Raw genomic sequence first — 13769 nt, 5'->3', positions numbered from 1 at the left:
CTCTCTGCATCTCCCTGGCCTCTCTCCGCACCTCCCTGGCCTCTCTCTGCATCTCCCTGGCCTCTCTCTGCACCTCCCTGGCCTCTCTACCCCTGGATGGTCTCTGACTGCACCTCCCTGGCCTCTCTCTGCATCTCCCTGGCCTCTCTCTGTACCTCCCTGGCCTCTCTGGCCCTCCCTGGCCTCTCTCTGCATCTCCCTGGCCTCTCTCAGCACTTCTCTGGCCTCTCTCTGCACCTCCCTGGCCTCTCTGCACCTCCCTGGCCTCTCAGCACCTCCCTGGCCTCTCTCTGCATCTCCCTGGCCTCTCTCTGCATCTCCCTGGCCTCTCTCAGCACCTCCCTGGCCTCTCTACACCTCCCTGGCCTCTATGCCCCTCCCTGGCCTCTCTCTGTACCTCCCTGATCTCTCTGCAGGTTGCCACCTCAGGCATTTCCTCTCCTCCCACATTTGCCCCGTGTGTCTCAGGAGTGAGAAGTCAGAAAGGATAAGAAAACCTGTGGGAATCTGCACTTCACAGAATGACTGACTGACTTAGTTTTTGGAGTTTTATTTAAGTATCTTCTTTGGATTGGTAAACACTGATCTCCTGTAGGAAGGAAAAAAGGCTGCACCTCGCAGAGGATGAGTGACAGGCTCAGCTCCCACCGACGTCCTGGCTTCCAGACTCAGGATAGGGGCCTGTAGGTGCCCTGCTCAGGTGAGAGCCAGGCTGTCAGGTGTGGCGCTTGGCCCATCACTTACCAGTGTGACTTTGGGCAAGTGACACTTCTTCCTCGGCCTTGGCCGTCTCATCTCTCAGATTAATTGGAGAGCCGCCTCCTGTGGCTGTCAAGATTAACTGGGTTGATGCAGGCACAGAGCCTGGCGTTCCTGAGGGCTCCGTGAGCCGGAGTGGCCACCACCACGTGACTACTGTTATTATAATAACTATTAAGAGTGCTGTGCCTGAGTCTGTGGTGGGCACATCATTTATCTTTGTGGACCTGTCTCCTTGTCTGCACAATGGGGCGGTGGGACCAGGTCTCTAGGAGTCTCGCCCCTTTTAGGGCTCTGTTTTGCCTGTACTGTGTATGGGGTCTCTGCAGCTAAGCGGCCCCCAGACCTTACTGGGGCTCCCTGTGTGAGGTGCGGGGCTTGTAGTCAGAGCCCCTGATTGGTGATGGTATCGGGGTGCCAGTGGGCAGAGCCAGCCCTGTGGCCTTGCTGAGACCAGTCTCCTACCCCACTCCTCCCCAGTAGAGCCAAGGCCTGGCCCAGCCAGCCCTCTCTCTGCCTCCCACCACTGCATGACAAGAATCACGCATGCACCCCACTCAGAAACCGAGTCTTCAAAGCCTTGTTTTCCCCTTCTGTAAAATGGGAACAGCAGTGCCCACCAAGTCTGTCTTGCAAGGTTGTCTTGAAATTAAGAAGTCATGGGAGTGAAAATATTTGCTAAATCCAAAGCCCCAGACCCTTCCAGTCACCCAGGCAGGGAGACAGGGGCCCTACACTGGCCATGCCAGGTGCAGGAGTGCATGGAGGGGTCTGGCTTCCTGGGCTCTGTGTGGGGGTGATCCTGACACCATGCAGCCATGCTCGGGGCAAGGCTGGCACGGCGTTCAGTGCCTGGTTTTGTTCTTACAGCTCAGACACCTCTGAGAGCTTTATCACCTACTGTTCTATGTGGCCGTTTGCTAAGGACACACAAATACAAGGACCATTGAATTTCTGAGCTTACGTATGATTTTAGTTCCTTAGGAGCAAACGATGAGGTTGTAAGGGCACAACTGCCTTGATTTCCTACAATTAAACTGTAATTCCGCCATCCTTTCTTCCAACACCAGTGGCCAAACGGAGCCTGCCCTACCAGGTCATGGTTGGTGGTGAGGGCCTGGCCGGGAGGAGGGAGGGTGCTGTCAGGAACGGAGCACGCCGGGCACCCGGCTCCAGGACGGCCAAGGCTTGGCGGTAAATATCACTTATGGTGGCAGAACCTAAGAGTCTGTGAAGAATTTTCGTTCTGCCCCAGGAGAACTGCACTTACAGTTGTGGTAATTATGACTTACGACACAGTGCGTTCACTCTCATCTCAGGCCCCACCGGCCCCGAGAGGTGACCTGCAGGCCAGGTCACGTGGACCGGGAGGCCAAGGAAGGTTTTTGAGTGGTAGCCCTGTCTCCTAGCTGAGCCCTGGGCATGGGAAGCATTTTCACAGCGCACGGGCTCAGCACAGACTAAGGTCCCTTCTAAGGCCAGTTTTCATGGACTTGCAGATAAAATATCTGAACTTCACTTTCCAGGAAACATAAGCAAAAACTGCACGAGTGACGGCTGGTCGGAGACGTTCCCAGATTTCATCGATGCCTGTGGCTACAGCGACCCGGAGGACGAGAGCAAGGTAGGCTCCCGCGTGCTGCCACGGTGGTGGGCTCCGCTTCCTGACACCGCACCAGCAGCCCCCTCCTGCCCTGCGAGAATTACGTAGATTTTTCCCCTAAATAATCCTCTGAGTACCGACGCTACTTCCCGCTTTCCAGGTTAAGCGGAGTCCCTGTTTCCATTCTGCTGCTGCACTTGGGATTGTTTGGTTGTTCCGTCATTTTGCAGGCAGGGAAAGGCAGGTTTTCTTGACCTGCTGTGTGCATGTCTGGGAGAGGGTGAGGAGAATCTAAGAGCCGCCCCGCCTGCCCGAAAGTAACTTTTCAGACGGGTCCTGGAGAGCACACCCTTTCTGCATTTGGATTTCTTGTCCCATTTAAGATTTTGCCACATTCTGGGGCATTGAGAAGCCAGTGCCATGGTTTCCTGAGCCCTGAGCCTGCAGCAGCCGATGTGACCACAATTAGGGTGTCTTTTCAAGCTAAGAGACCCGGCTTGTCCTCGGCCGGGAGGCGTCTGGGAGCAGGGGTCCCAGGGTGAGTTGGGGACCCCCCTTCCGGGCTGCACAAACTTGCTGCAGTGACCTGGGGCTCTCGGGCGTTATGTCCACTGCGAACCCTTCTGCAGGGCTGTGATGTCTCAGTAATGAGGATGTTTCTCCCGAGTGTGGGATGTGTGGCCTTAAGCTCTGCTCCGGTCCATCTGTGCCAACTTCCCCAGCTCTGCCTCAGGCGGCTGCTCCTCCCAAGGGCTCACTCTCCGCAACATCGGCCTGTGGTTTATCAGCAGACAGACCTCCGTCCTTCCCCGCAGCCCTGGCAGCACTGTGTGGGTGCCCGGCACCCTGCCAACCCGCAGCCAGAGGTGTGTGAGGAGGGTGCTCCCTGCACGGGCGAGGCAGGGGGCAGGGGATGCACTGGAGGCTGCTCTAAGGAGCCCCGGGAAGGGTCGTGCTCCCCACACGCAAACTTTCTCCTGCAAGCCCACAGAATTCCCGGCGAAACCATCAGCTCGTGGGCCGATCACCTCCTGCCCTGACCCTGCTCCACCTGCCCCTCCTGGAGGTGTGGCTTCTGCCGTTGGGGTCCCCAGGGGATGGTGGCAATGCTGCCTGGCTGCCTCTTGGGAGAATGAGCCCAACTTTCTCCCAGAGGCTTCCTTTGCTCACTTCTCTAAGATTGGCAACTCTAAGCCAGTTCTCTCCCTACCAAATTATAAAACCCTAGGAAAGGAAGTATCTTATGCAGTGACCAGTATCCCAACAACTGGAAGATAAAACTCCTGACCCTGGTATATTAGTTCGTTTTCACACTGCTGGTAAAGATGTACCTGAGACTGGATAATTTATAAGAAACAGAGCTTTGATGGACTCACAGTTCCGTGTGGCTGAGGGGGCCTCACAATCATGGCAGAAGGTAAAAGGCACGTCTTCCAAGGCAGCAGGCAGAAGAGAGAATGAGAGTCAAGTGAAAGGGGAAACCCCTTATCAAACCATCAGCCCTCGTGAGACCCATTCGCATCCACAAGAACGGTCTCGGGGAGCCGCCCCCACGACTCAGTTCCCTCCCTCTGGGTCCCTCCCACAACACGTCGGAATCATGGGAGCTACAGTTCAAGATGAGATTTGGGTGGACACAGGCAAACCACATTGCATGACCAGTGGATAAGGTGGTGGTGGCTGATGTTGGCAGGTGTTACTGTCTGTGTTACTTCACTTAGGCTTGAAAGCAACTCACTGCGTGGGTAGAGAAGCTGAGGCTTAGGGGAGTGGTGAGGTGTGCTCCCCACTGCTGAGCAGCCACAGCCAGGCCCCGATCAGTCTGATTCCCATGCAGTCTGCTTGTTGCCATCTGGTCAGGACAGTGCCTGGCCCCACCACGCTCCGTGAGTGGGTTGAAGGCACCTGCAGGAGCCATCCAGCTGGGGACTGCATTGACCTGTGGGCCCGTCTAAGATGCGCTGTCCCCCATGGCTTCCAGTGGAGTTGAGAGAAGACGGAGTTGAGTGTTGGGGGCCCAGCTCCGGTGCACATGGCTGTGAGCCCGCCCTTGAGGAAGGTCCTCAGGGGGGTCCTGGGGCGCATGGCTACACCCAGCTCAGCCAGGGAGGGGGGGACATTGAGGCCTCTGTCGTGGCACACCGTGGCTGACAGCTGGCTCCGGCGTGTGAAATCACAGCAGTGACAACACCGTCTGCCCCAGGCTTCCACAGGAAAGGGAGCAGCCAGGGTCTCGGGGGCTTCTGTAGCCTGGGGGGGATTTCAAGGTCCAGGTGGGATCCCTGGTGTGTTGGAGGCACCACCTCTGAGTCTTCGTCTTTGTCTGCACCTGGCCGGCAGCCGTGCCTGGGAGACATTAGGACAGAGGTGCTGGTGAAGAGCAGAGACCAAGACCCCCAGCAGCGTCACCCAGAGCCCCATATGTGCAGGCTCCGTCAGGAGGCCTGGGCCTGATGCTCCTTTGTTCCTTCTCTGCTTCCTTTATTCACTCCATGAATAAGCATTCCCTGGGAACCTCTGTTCTGAGCCCCGGCCTGGGTCATGGAGAGTGCCGTGGATCCGGGAGGCAGTGACAGCCACCGCCCGCTGTGGAATGTCAGCTCACAGAGTCATGCCCAAGCTTCTTACCTCCAATTTCCCCCGGCCACACCCTGGGAGGCATCCCGGGGACACGTGGCAGGCTCTTCTGGGTCCACTGGTCCCTCATCAAGGCCTGTAATTAAACGCTGCCCGCGTGAGCACCGTTGCTCTGTGATCCCCTGATGCTTTGCTGTTTAGTCTGAGGGACTATTTTTCTTCGTAATTAAACATTTCAGAGATTCTGCAAATATTATAAGTACATAGTCACTGCTAAGGGATTAGAAAGTCAAAATATTTTAAAGTGAGAAAGCAAGGAGAAGGATGGCACAAAACCAAAATGAATAATTTTTCTTCCTGTTGCAGTTTCTGGTCTTTGAATACTTTGAATACTTGGTTGGTTTAGGGACTCGTTTCCAAGATGAGGCGACGGCACAGCGCAGGGCGTTCTAGAGGCTGCAAGCGCCAGAACAGGCCCCAGGCAGGCGTGAGGCGGACACGCACACGCAGGGCCCTGGGCCGGCTCTGCCCTCCAGCGAGCGCGGGACTGCCGGGGAGCTGCACTGAACGGCGTTCCTCCTGCCCAGAGCTCATGCTTCGTCCCATCAGTGCCCACTTGCTTCCCAGATTCACGTTTTTAGTTGTGTTTCCTGCTTGCACAGGGCCAAAGTCTGCCCTGGGTGTTGTGTGTGCAATCATTATTGTTCATTGTTTTCAAAATTAATTAAATTTGAGAAAAAAATTAGCCTCCACAGAAGCCACAGACTTGTCTACATGTGTGAGGGAATCAGCAGAGATGTGGGTGTGGGAGCCCCTGGGAGGAGAAGGGCTCTGGGGACCAGGGGGCTCTGGGGCAGCCCTGGGCGCTGCTGAGCAGCTGCATCTCATCCGGACCCAGAGCCTGCGGGCAGTATGGGCCGTGGCTGTGGTCTGGGCCTTTATTTGGGGTCTCACCCAAATGAAGCAGGTGCACCAGCCAGGGATCAGTCTCCATATCCGAGGTCTTCCTGTCTGTGTCCTCCTCCTGCCAAGACCAGCTTTCAGGCCTGAGGGAGTCTTAGGTCTTCACTGAGTAAAGGGTTTCATCCCACGGTGTATCAAGGAGCAACGGCCTCAGCCCTTGCCCTCCACCGCTGCTCCTCTCCCCTTTCCCACCCGCACTTCCCTGTAAGCCACAGTTCTCCCAGCAGACTGAGGGCTCGGGATCGCCAAACGTGGGAGGCTCCCCGAGCCGTGTGCTGGGGCCCGACCGCCCTGCCCTGCCCTGCCCTTCATCCCATCACATCCCTTCTGCGCTGATGGGTTGGGGGCTGGGGTTCCCATTGTGTGGAAAACAGAACGGCTCAGGCAGAGGATGGGAGCGGCAGCGGCCGGCAGGGCTGGTGTGAGGCTGGGGATTCCAGTCACCCCGGCGGGGCTCAGGCTTCCAAGAGGCCACTGAGGAGCTCCTGGGACTCATCGTGGTACAGGCTCTGGCCCAGTGGGTCTGTGTGGGGCCTGAGAGCCTGCCTTTCTAGCACATTCCCAGCTGATGCCAGTCGGAGTCAGAGCCTGGAATCCTTACACGAGAGGCCAGAAGGCTTGGCCTCATCATTCCAGGCCTGAGAATCTGCCCAGCTGTCACTCACTGATGGCTGAGTGACGTTGCACAAAGCCCTGTGCCCGCCCTGTCCCATTCCTGGGATCAGACCCAGAAATCTCGGTCTGTGCATCCCAACGGGCTAGAATTGCTGCTCAGCTTCTGAAAGGTGCCTCCTCAAGCCTGTGTTTCTTGAAACAAGGCACTGAAAAGCACACTTTGTGTCAAAAGCCCAAAGGGAGTGGGGATTCTTGGTGATTTGGATTTCATCTCAGGCACCGATGAAAGAGCACGGAGTGGTGCCCTCCCTCCTCGAGTCAGGGTCAGGCAGGGGTAACACAGTCGAGCCTCTAAGACCCTGTGCACTCACAGCCCCTGCCGTTGCTTCTGTGGTGGAGGCGGCCGGGACGGAGCGCGGTGTTCCCGGGAACGGCCCCAGCAGCACAGCATGGTGGGCACGCGAGGTAGCCGGCTCCCGTAAGTCTTCTGTGTCACATGCTTGTTAACTCCGTTCTTACATAAAGAGCAGGTCTGCTAAATTTAGCCACGAGAACTGTTTGGCATTTCGGCCTTCCCGTGCTTCAAGTGCATGCATTTCTTCCGTGTTACGCCACATCCCTAAAAATAAGCCTGTGCCCTGCTCCAGCACTCAGGCCCCCGCGGTGACTCGTTCCACTGATGGCACGCTTCACTCCCCAGGGCTCCCATCCCTGGCGACAAAGATCACAGCAGCTGGCACTGCGGACGCCTTTGTGGGAGGCCCCATCTGGTCATCCCGCCAACCCTCCTGCAGCCCTGCAAGGACACACCAGCCTCCCACGGTGCCAGGAGGAGCCTGGCAGAGACCCCCAGAGCAGCCTGCCCCAAATCACCGCTGAAAGCAGCAGCGTTTCTGAAGGAAGCCTCCCCTCATGGTCCTCAGGCCCAGCAGGTGCCCAGCAGGTGCCAGCCACGAGGGCACTGGCTCATCGAGTGATGGGAAAGGGGACGGCAAGGCAGCCACAGACAGGGTGGGCTCGGCCACGGACACAGTACTGCAGAAGCATCCCAAGGTGGATCAGGACGAAAGCTGGACCTGTGGCTGTTGCAGGGGCCACGAGATTGACCTCAGGCAGGGGCAGAAATCTGGCCACAGGCAGAAATCATTCAGCAGTCACCTGGCACAACCAGACAGGATTATGAGCACTTTTCTGCTGTTTAGTTTTAATCTGTGCATGTGATGCTTCATACTTTCCAAATAAATGGATGAATCTTTTCAGGGCCAAAGGAGATACAGGACCAGGGAAGGAGGTTAAGAAGGAAATGCACGGATACGCTGGTGCCCAGGGATGGCCATTGGGTCTCCAAGTTCTTTAAGTTCTAAAGGAATCCGCTAGGGAAGATTCTCCTAACGGGAGGGAGATGAAGGTGAAGGAATTAGAGGCCCATGTGGTCAGGAAGGTGGAAGGACTGAGGAGCACACCGGGATGATGTGTGGTGCAGGACGGGGACCTGCAAGAAACACCAGCACTGCGGCCACCACGGCGCGCCAGGCGCTTCTGGGCGTGGAGCTGGCCGATGCCGGAGGAGGGGAGGTACGTGCCTGGCACAGGACGGGCCATCCAAGGCAGCAGGGTCTGCACACCAGGCTCTGCATGAAGGAGTGTGTGGCCCCGGGCAGGGGTTGAAACTCTCCCGGCCTTGATGGATAGGAGGGCTGTCTCTGGGCTTGGGCAGCCTTGGGCAGGACCCCTGGCATTCTGCTCTGGGGAAGGGTCCAGCCTCCCTGCTGCTCCCCTAAGGGGAGGTCTGTATGTGGCTGGCAGATGTTCAGCTTGGGCACCCAGCAGCTGGCTCCTGGGCCCCACAGGTGGGTGGGGCGGGGGCGCTGGTTCCGAGAAGGTGTGCGCCCTGCAGCTTGTTGCCCAGAACCCCCGGGGAGCCTCCAGATTGTCCACCACACACCACACTGGCCCCTCCAGGACACACAGCACATGCTCCGGGACTCAGCATTTACGGTCCTAAGAAACCACTGAATTGAAGAAAGTGTGGAAACGCACCATTCAGGGTTCTAGGGAGGTCTGTGAAAGACTTAAAAGAAAAACAAAGAGAGAAGGAAGAGCTCTGAAGGGACTCACCTCCTGCCTGTCAGGCACCACCTGTCACGTCAGTGTGATTTGGAACCTGTATGGGAGCAGGGGGCTTGTGGAGACCACCGTGGGCGGGATAGCGGCCGGGGAGGCAGAACAGCAGGGCCTTGAGTCTGGGGCTCCCAGTAACACGCTTGTTCTTCCTCTTAATAGTCCTTTTGCTCTATTTTCTGCTTTTTCAAATATAAGAATATATTGGTTTTATATTTACAAAAATCAAATTTTAAGTACTAAAAATATCACTTAAATTTATACGAGCTTTGCCTTTGAAGCCCAGACTTTGTCAGCACAATGAGGAAACTCAGATGTCACTTTCTCTCTGCCATATCTTTCTTAAAAGCTGTTTTGAAGTTAGTTGCAAGAACAGGGCCAGGTTCCCCAACTGTGAGCCCCGCCACTGGCTGTGAGCGTTTGCCCGGCCCTCACACTGGGTGTGTGTAGCACACAGTCATTCCAGGGTGGGCTGCACACACACGCCTTTCGCCCCTTAAATGTTAGAGAGTCCCCTAAAAGCAGGGCTGGTCTCTTAAGTCACTTCAGTAGTGTCATCAGATTTAGGAAATGTCCATTTTCACTAACGCTGTCGTCTGATTTGCTGCCTCGGCTCCGATTCCAGACTCCAGGCCGGGAGAGTGCGCTGTGTGTGGTTGTGGTGGCTCCCCAGCCCCTCTCCGTCTTTGTGGCCGTGGCGCCCTCGGAGACCTCAGCCCTCTCATTCCACAAAGCGGCTTTGCCGGGGTCTGTCTGATGTCTCCTTGGGACTGGTTCAGGAGATCTGCCAGGCACATGTTTTAAAGCAAAGTAATGTGAATATTTGGTAGCAAAGCAAAGGCCCTCACTTCCTAGGTCAGTTGCCTTTTTAAATCCTAAACTCTATGCATGAACTAGGTCTCAATGGGATAAAAAGCTCCAAATGTCTGACTGTTTCTGTACTTCAGAAATGTCATGTTTGGGTTTTAAAGGAAAATCGGTTCTCCGTCTAACTCAGACACACCACAGAGGATTCACATGGCTTAAAATAAGGCGCGTGGCATGGCACAGAGTCGCACTGATTACCGGCTGTCTGCCTCACAGCCCTGTACACACAGGATCTTCCTCTTTAAAATCTCACCACCAGAGCTGGATGCCACCCTGCAAAGAAGCTGCGAAATCACACTGCAATTATCACCGCAGGCTCACTTGGGGTAACAGCAGTGCACACTCTTCCCTGGGAAATAGACCGTATTCAGAGGAAGAACAGGACGCCACCCAAGGATATATCTCTGCTGCTCGCCCAGGGAGAGCGGTGCCCATGCACGTGGCCTCGCCTGGGCCTCCCAGCAGCTCTGGCTCCTGAGTGCCAGCCCTGGCTGACGGGTCAGGGGCTCCAAGGGCTCCTGAGTCCTGAGCTTAGCTAGTGGCTGATGTCAGCAGCAGCCATGGGTACAACTTTCCGCAGGCCTTGGGCACTCTCTGGCCTGTGTCTAAACAATGTCCCCGTTCCTCAGACAGCAAGATTGGAGGGGCGAGTTTCCACGTGCTCATCGGAGGCCCCGTGGCCTCTTCCTCTGCTGAGTCTGGAAGTGAAGCCACAGGTTTCTCATCCCAGATGGCGAGGCGAGGCCCTGGCCCCCTGGGGTGGAGCAGAGGGGAGGAGCCTCCTCTGTGGAGAATGAGACCAGGGCTGCCCTGAGAGACCATCCCCTCCTCTGCATCTCTCCCCTTGGGGCCTCTTAAATGATTTGGAAATGATTCCCCTACAAATTGAGCCTTTCCTTGAGAGGTCAAAGCAGACTTTCCCATCACAGATGTAAGCCTGCTCCCCATCCTACCCTTCAGCTTCCTGCTCCCTTTCTGTCACCCAGACCTGACCACCAGCCCTGAAAAGGGGGTCACGAGGGGCGCCCGTCAGTACCAGGCACGGGGTGGCCGCTGTCCAGGAGACCCAGGGACGCTGCGGGGCCTCTCCCCTCTCCGGACCCAGGGACGCTGCGGGCCGTCTCCTGTGTCCAGACCCAGGGGCACTGTGGGGTCTCTCATGTCTGGACCCAGGGATGCTGTGGGGTCTCCCCTCACCAGACCCAGGGACGCTCTGGGCACCTGCTTGTTGTGGGTGGAACAGCTCCTCATTCCCATCTTGGATCCTGAGCCCAGCACTGCTCTGCAATGACAGACTCTAGGCGAGTTTTCAGCCCAGGGAAGTGGTTGTTTTTGTGAGAAATAAGACGTTTTTTAAAACTCTCCCGAGTGAGGTGGAGAGGCTCCTCTCTTCCGGCCGTGAGAGTGAGCCCCAGCCACACCCGCCAGCACCCTCGAAAGTGAACGTGGAGCCACGGTGCCCGCCCTGACTTCTACTAAAGGGCGCTTCTTAAAACACGGTTGGTCTGAGTTTCCCATTCCCTCAAGGATGACCTCTGAGAAGACGGACGAGACCAGCCGCCTGTGTTGACGTTTTCAGTCTCGACCTAAGGAAAAGCAAATGAGCACACAAAGCTCTCCAAGTCCACAGTGTTTTCTGAAATAAAATGACGTTGACCTCTCACCTTCCTCCAGGAACTGCCAGCGTCTTGAAGAAATGTTTTCTGCCCCACCAGCCCCCGCAGGACCGCGTCTCTCAGCATCTCTCACCCACTCTCCCCGGAGAGGCCGCACACTCACATGCGTGTGCGGGCAACAACAGTCACCGCCTGTGCTCCCAACGCCTGAGTCTTGAGAGCAGAAGGGAGGCAGCTCTCGCTGGCAGCCCGTGCCACTGCCCCGCACCAGGCCCATGAGACGCCCAGGGCCCAGGACTCCGAGACACCAAGCCACAGCCCTTCCAAGCAGAAAGCCAGGTTGCAAACATCGACCATCTCCCTCTGGTAGACACACAAATCTCAGTGAAATCAGCCGAACCTGGGAGGCGGAGGTTGCAGTGAGCTGAGATCGCACCACTGCACTCCAGCCTGGGCGACAGAGTGAGACTCCGACTCAAAAAAAAGAAAAGAAAAGAAAACAGACTCCTCCCAAAAAACATCCCGAAATTGTTCGTGGAAGGAGGTTATTTTGGTGATTTGGTTCAAGTTATTTTGATGCCGGAGGCTGTGCAATTTGGAATGAGTCAAGACTCTTCAGTTTAAAATGGGAAAGGAAATGAATATTTGAAGATAAATAGCTGAAAGGGCAGTGGCAGACCAGAAGCCAGAAACCCTCCTCACCCTGTCATCCTGAGGAGAAAATCCCAGAGAGGGTGAATGGGGTACTCGGGTCACTGTCTCCTCCTCCTGACCTCAGATTAGAGCATGGTGGCTGGGCCTGTCTGGAGGGGACAGGGTAAGACCCGCTCCCGTCGCACCCGGCGCTCTTGGCTTCATGAGTGTCAGATTCGCCGATTTCACCCTGGGCCCCAGCCGTCCATTGCCGTGTCCTTTTGCCTGAAGCGGGCTCAGCCTGCAGAGTCCACGGCTCAGGCGGAGGAAGGCAGGCTGTGCAGGTGGGAAACCCTCACGTCAGCATCTGACTGTCTTCACAGGAAAGCCCCGGGAGGTTCTCACCTCTGTTTCTGAGGGACTAACCGCTGCCCAGGAGTTCAGTGGCATAATCTCAGCTCACTGCAACCTCCGCCTCCCAGGTTCAAGCGATTCTTGTGCCTCACTCAGCCTCCCGAGTAGCTGGGACCACAGATGTGCGCCACCAGCCTGGCCAATTTTTGTATTTTTAGTACAAACTCCTGGCCTCAGATGATCCGCGTGCCTCGGCCTCCCAAAATGTTGGGATTACAGGCATGAGCCCCGCCCCCGGCCCAGGTGGCTTTTCTAACTGCTCAGGCCCGTGGAAGGAGGACAGCTGACTGGGAGGCAGCCTCCGGGGCCAGGCAGGCTCCCGGCTGCAGCTCTGAGTGTTCCAGCCTCCTCCTGTGGCACCGACCAGTGCTTGCGTCCCAGGAACCATGGGAGGAGGCCAGGCAGGTCTCGTGGCCCCTCGTCCCCCCAGGGCTGATGCTGATGGGGGAACGGGAGTGTGTGAGGAGCGATGTGCAGGGCGGGGCTTGCCCTGGGCCCCCTGTGAGGTAGGCGTGTGCAAAGGAAGCAAGGAGGGCTGCAGTTGTTGGATGACACAACCTTTCACATCCCTTCCATGACAGAAATTCTTTTCATCATCATATCACGCCAAATAGCCTAAATTATTGAGTGTTCACAGAGCACCTGGCACCATGCTGAACTCTGCATGGACCAGCTCATTCAACCCCCAGCCATCCCATGGGGTAAGATGCTGCATGACCACACTTTACCATAAGGGGACACGGCTCAGAAGGGGCAGCCACAGACTCATCCGCGGGCAGGGGATTCACAGGAGCAGTGGAGACATCAGCTCTTATCTTCCACTTTGTGCGCAAAGCCCTCTATTCACCTCCCTTGTGTTGCTCCAGTTCCGTAAACCACAATTCGATGCTTCTACGGAGCTCCTGGGGCGAAGTAGGTTCCCAAGGAATCCAGGCTTTGCCGGTTTGGTAAAATGGTCACATGAAGTGGCCTCTATGCATGGTCCCAGCGTGTCTGTGCCAGGGTCACTGGGGATAGCGATGGTGAAGAAAGGGGGCTGGGCACCAATTGAGGTTCCCTGCAAATGGGACTGGAACAGAAGCACTTTCTCCATCATGGCCACAAGGTTCTGGATGAAGTTGGGGGAGACTCCTTCACCCAGACAAAGATGAGGGGAAGGGGCTCTGCAGAGCAGTGGGGAGAGCTTGGGATCCTTGCCGAGTGCGTGTCAAGACTCCGGGGCCGGCAATGGAATCAGTGTGTGTGACAGGCAGGTGGAGGCAGGGCAGGGTCAGGTAGGACAGGTGGGACCAGGGACAGGCAGGGATAGGTGCTTCAGGGAGACGTGGGGGTGTGGCCACCAAGATCCCAAGATCCAGAATTAGAACACTGAAGCTGTTGCCCTTCTGTTCTATTCTTAAAGCCAATCACAACTGAAACAAATATAACACCATGTGTAATTACATGAGGATGATGGTTAGCCTCATTTGCATGTAATTAGGGAGGATTTAATTGTTCACGCATTCGGTGACCCATTGATACACTGGGAATGGCCTTGAGCCACACTTCATGATAGCTGCCTCTCTGTCCATCTGGGAGCAGGTTTACCTGCCTGTCTGTCT

The 13769-nt window shown here is 56.3% G+C and overlaps 1 protein-coding gene across 1 annotated transcript in view; it reads left to right on the top strand.

Annotated features, from left to right (window-relative positions):
- VIPR2 (vasoactive intestinal peptide receptor 2) overlaps positions 1-13769 on the top strand; it is a 123019-nt gene that overhangs the window by 61407 nt on the left and 47843 nt on the right. The window contains exon 16 of the mRNA XM_011941604.1: positions 2286-2383. Within this exon, the coding sequence (XP_011796994.1) occupies positions 2286-2383 (98 nt within the window). The remainder of the gene's footprint in view (positions 1-2285; positions 2384-13769) is intronic.

This window comes from Colobus angolensis, unplaced genomic scaffold (genome assembly GCF_000951035.1).
Source record: "Colobus angolensis palliatus isolate OR3802 unplaced genomic scaffold, Cang.pa_1.0 Scaffold2, whole genome shotgun sequence".
Taxonomy (NCBI): domain Eukaryota; kingdom Metazoa; phylum Chordata; class Mammalia; order Primates; family Cercopithecidae; genus Colobus; species Colobus angolensis.
Note: the sequence above shows the minus strand (reverse complement) of the source record. Positions and strands in the feature narration are given on the sequence as shown.